This window comes from Penaeus vannamei, chromosome 33 (genome assembly GCF_042767895.1).
Source record: "Penaeus vannamei isolate JL-2024 chromosome 33, ASM4276789v1, whole genome shotgun sequence".
NCBI lineage: Eukaryota > Metazoa > Arthropoda > Malacostraca > Decapoda > Penaeidae > Penaeus > Penaeus vannamei.
In genome coordinates, this window is record NC_091581.1 from 31606698 (window position 1) to 31611697 (window position 5000).

A 5000-nucleotide genomic window follows, 5' to 3' on the forward strand; every position below is an offset into this window, starting at 1 on the left:
TAAGTTGGGGTGATGGGAACGACAAGTGCACAAAATTCTTGGAAATTTATTAGACTTACTGGGAATTTAGGAAGGGGCTTTTACACTATTCCCATTGGTAAATGAGTGTGGAATCTACAATCTGTGAGCCATGACTGGAAGAATGTGGCCCAAGGGAGGACAGTTTCCATACTAAGGAGCATATTCATGCCCATTGTGATGATTACAAAAATAATTTTTTTTAATTACACAAAGAACAAGTTACTGACTGTTAACCCAAATGTGCCAGTCGTCGGCCGGCAAATGCGTATTTTTCCGGGCGTTGGCATGAGCCGACGATGATCTTTGACGGGTTCAGGACGGGACCGACCTAGCCAACAGCAAAATTTTATCCTCGGCATTCACATGAAGATGTGTTACCCCCCCCCCTTCCCCCACTGCCATACATGACAAAATTTTTTTTTTTTCTAACTGCAAATCACTAGGCCGTGTGTTAGCAATAAGATCAGCTTCTCACCCTCCTCCCCACTGGCCCACCTACAGGAGGGGAGGCCGTCACAGTCATTGACAATCAAAATTACCTGCTTTGACCAGTTATGTGACCTCTGTCAGGTGAGGCGCGTCCTACCTTTCCCTATTCTGCTAAAAAGAATAAAAAAATAAAAATTGAAGCTATGGGGGAAAGGAGGAGGGGACACATCGGGAATCAGTGATGGTCGACACCAGGAGGGACGGAGAGGGAAGGGGGGAGGGAGGACCTCGGGATGTAGGAGGGGCGGGTTAGCATTAGGTGGGTCTGTGGGGGGAGGGGGAGAGGAAAGACCTCTGGTAGGAGAGGTGGGTATTACATCATGACGTCACTCTCATTGACAAATCAGAATGACCCATGTTGACCAATGGCCAGGTTTCAGGTGGGACGGAGAGGGATGGGTGGAGGGAGGACTTCAAGATGTAGGAGGAGCGGGTTGGCATTAAGTAGGTCTGTGGGGGGAGGGGGACAGGAAAGACCTCTGGCTGGAGGGGCCTACCATCACCCCCTTCTTCCCAAAGTCTCACCTTCCCCCCTCCCCCATAGCCCCAACTGACAAGAGGTTACATTATTGGTCAACGTGGGTCATTCTGATTGGTCAATGACTGTGAAGACGGGAGCAGAAAGTGTATAAATTGGGGGGAAGAGGGTAATTTTTTCATTCCAGGCCAGACTTTTGTCATTTGCTGATCTGCTGATAGCATATTGAAAATGTCCCGCCAACTGCGAACCCAACGCTGGCGCTCATCTAAGTAAGAATAATGATGAATAATGCTAACATGTTTATTTGGTGTAATGTATATACTTTTCTTTCTTCTTTTATGCCTTTTTTACTTCTTTTTTGAGATTCTAACTTTGTTTTTTTCCTACAGGTACTCGCATGCCGTAAGGAATCTTTACGACTCCGACCCTGACGACCCCAGACCATCAACTTCAGGAGAAGGCCCGAGACGGTTGAGGAATGCTCCGGAGTCTCACTTCTATCTCTATGAGACCGCATCTGGTCGAGGAGAGATGAGGGAGGCTCTCGACTCCTCAGCCCAACCTGCCAACCCTGGACGATCCACCGGCATTCCCAACATCCCAGACTCCGACTGGGATATGGACATTGATGACTCTGACGACAATGCCGACTACTCGCCTGAGGCAACAGAGAGCGACACCGACTGGGAGGAGTTTGATTACGTGTCATCGCACGACACGTCCATCGACTCCGATGAGCCGTTGTCAGCCGTTGCACATCGGTTTGCCATGAGGAATGCTCCAGGGACTCCAGGTTTCGTCTGGAAGAAGAAGAGGCCTTTCGTGCACTGTCACCCCTTCCTCGGCGTCCCAGGGGTCAAAGAAGCATGCCTCCTGCATGCTGACTCGACGGCAAGAGAGATACTGGATTGCTTCCTGACACTGGAATTGTGGGACACGATGACGAGGGAGACCAACCGGTATGTGGAACAGAGGCTGGTCACCCCATCTTCACACATGAAGACTTGGGAGAATACGACTGTGGAGGAGCTGCAGTCATTCATTGGCCTCCGCCTGTTCATGGGCTTGCAGCCGCAACCACATTCGCGGTATTATTGGTCGAAGAACCGGTTGCTCTCCTCGTCTGTGTTCCCAGAAACGATGACCAGGGATAGGTTTGATTCCTTACAAAGTCGGCTTCACTTCTCAGACAACGAGGACCCCTGTGCCGACACCGACCATCTTTGGAAGCTGCGACCGGTGTTGGATATCCTCAATACGACATTCAAGATGGTCTATGTCCCTGACAGGAAAATTGTGGTTGATGAGTCGCTGTGGGCATTCAGGGGACGTCACCATGTGATTCAGTTCAACCAAACGAAGAGGGCATGGTTCGGGATGAAGGTATATCACCTGTGCGAGAGTGATGGTGCTGGTGCTGGCTACACCAGTGCCTTCAATGTATATATGGGCCAGGACCGTGGCGACGTGCCTGCCAGCATGAAGGCCGTGACCGACCTCATGAACCGCGCCTGCTTCTTTGAGAAGGGTTATGAGCTGTACTTGGACAACTGGTACAGCTCCCCGGAACTTTTTCACTACCTGTCATCGAGGTAGTCGTTGACTACAATGTGGGAAAGAAGGGGGTAGACCTAGCCGATCAGTTGGCCGCGTCGTACTCCACCACCAGAAGAACTAACAAGTGGTACCAGAATGTCTTTTACCACTTGCTCGACATGGCGGTGGTGAATGCTTACGTGGGTCACAGGGCGTTGGGTGGCACCCTGACCCAACTTGAGTTCTGCCTGGAGCTCATAGCAAACTTCCTTGATCAACCTCCGGCCTACGGGAGAAGGGGCGGCCTTCGGACGCCTCCGGCTGCCACCCCATTGCCTCCTCGCCGCCGGAACGCCCCACATCAGCAGCAGCGCCAGCAGGTACCACAGGGCCACGTCCTGGATTTCAATCCAGGGCGAAAGTACCACCGGTGTCATCACTGCCGAGTGAGCCGCAACGTGAGGAAGGAGACGAGCTACAGTCGTGGCAGGTGTGATGTCTCACTGTGCCCAGCAGATTGCTTCAATCTATGGCACAGCCCCCTGTAGCGAGGATGCGGCATCACCCATCTCTCCGATAGCAACAGGCTATCGTTTTCGAAACAGCGCAGGAAGATCCATGACGCCACATCCAGTGGCACAAGGAAGATCCATGATGCTGCCTCCAGTAGCAGGAGGATCCCTCACGCCGCCTCAAGCAGCAGAAAGACCTCTCACGCCGCCTCCAGCAGCAGGAGGACACCTCATGTAACCCCCAGCAGCAGGACCTCTCACGCCACCTCCAGCAGCAGGAGGATCTCTTACGCCGCCTCTATCAGCAGAAGGATATCTCACGCCGCCTCCAGCAGCAGAAGGACCTCTCACGTCGCCTCCAGCAAAAGGACCTCTCACGCCGCCTCTATCAGCAGAAGGATCTCTCACGCCGCCTCCAGCAGCAGGAGGATCTCTCACACCGCCTCCAGCAGCAGGAGGATCTCTCACGCCGCCTCTATCAGCAGAAGGATATCTGACGCCGCCTCCAGCAGCAGGAGGATCTCTCACGTCGCCTCCAGCAGCAGAAGGATCTCTCACGCCGCCTCCAGCAGCAGAAGGACCTCTCACGCCGCCTCCAGCAGCAGGAGGATCTCTCACGTCGCCTCTATCAGCAGAAGGATCTCTCACGCCGCCTCTAGCAGCAGGAGGATCTCTCACGCCGCCTCTATCAGCAGAAGGGTCTCTCACGCCGCCTCCAGCAGCAGAAGGACCTCTCACGCCGCCTCCAGCAGCAGAAGGACCTCTCACGCCGCCACGAGCAGCAGGAGGACCCCTCAAGCCGCCTCCAGCAGCAGAAGGATCTCTCACGCTGCCACCAGCAGCAGAAGGACCTCTCACGCCACCACCAGTAGCAGGAGTATCTCTCACGCCGCCTCTATCAGCAGAAGGATCTCTCACGCCGCCTCCAGCAGCAGAAGGACCTCTCACGCCGCCTCCAGCAGCAGGAGGATCTCTCACGCTGCCTCTATCAGCAGAAAGATCTCTCACGCCACCTCTAGCAGCAGGAGGATCTCTCACGCCACCTCCAGCACCAGGAGGATCTCTCATGCTACCTTTAGTAGCAACAGGCTACCTCTGCCCCTTCCAATAGTAGTTCAAGAAAAACAAAGAAACAAACAAACAAAAATCTATGGTTTTCATCTCCATATTCCATAGTCTGAAAATATGAGTTTTGACAAGCCATAAAGCCATAATTGATGTTCATATCTTTCAGAGAAACATGATTTTCAAGGGTATGAACTTTACAAAAAATTTACAAAAAAAACAAAGCCAATTTGCGTCCACACTTCTCCAAAGTTGTCCTTTTGAACAATAACAATAACAGAATTACACTAACAGAAAATAATTTCTGAAATTATTCTGAAATGCATGGACAAATTGACCTGAAAACAGCCGCTCTGCGTGAGCTAAACCCACCCGCGCCGGAGCAGCATCCCAGCACCGCGCGTTAGGCCTAGGCTGATATGCCCGGTCAGGCCGGTCCCACGGTAGATGTGGGACCCGGCGCATTTGGGTTAATGCTATTGTACAGAGTTTGGAGACTACTCATAGAAATGTCTGTAAGGAAAACAGTGTATTACCATCTTGATACAGCCTTTCAAGTGTAAATTATCAAAAAAGGCAAAAAATGGGTTAGCAGGAGATAATAACATTGTAATGGGGAGCACACGTTTGGCCAGACCTGCAAGCCACACACATGGGAGAGTGGCCATTCAAGAAATCCTAATGCCTGGATTTTAAGCTACTTTCAGGCAGCAAATCACCAGGATCCAATAAATCAATTACTGGCTGCAGTTGTAGATTCTAACAGATTAAAATGCTAGGCAATAAGCCATCACAAACAACGACTTGTGAATAGAAATTGTATTACTGTAAAATAAAGTTAGTAACTGCCTCACTTTGTAACATTCATAAGTATCTTTTAGAAACTTTCATTACTT

General features: G+C 51.3%; 2 protein-coding genes across 2 annotated transcripts in view; one reads left to right on the forward strand and one right to left on the reverse strand.

Annotated features, from left to right (window-relative positions):
* Window positions 1-6: 6 nt before the first annotated feature.
* The window catches only part of LOC138867932 (circumsporozoite protein-like), a 45534-nt gene continuing 40540 nt past the window's right edge, over window positions 7-5000 (reverse strand). The window contains exon 4 of the mRNA XM_070145139.1: window positions 7-5000. This exon is cut by the window's right edge and continues 75 nt beyond it. Coding sequence (XP_070001240.1) covers window positions 3220-4107 — 888 coding nt within the window. The 5' untranslated portion in view covers window positions 4108-5000 and the 3' untranslated portion in view covers window positions 7-3219.
* LOC138867988 (piggyBac transposable element-derived protein 4-like) lies at window positions 859-2587 on the forward strand. Its single transcript, XM_070145298.1, has 2 exons — window positions 859-890; window positions 1381-2587. Exons 1-2 carry the CDS (start codon window positions 859-861, stop codon window positions 2585-2587), a joined length of 1239 nt encoding a protein of 412 aa, XP_070001399.1.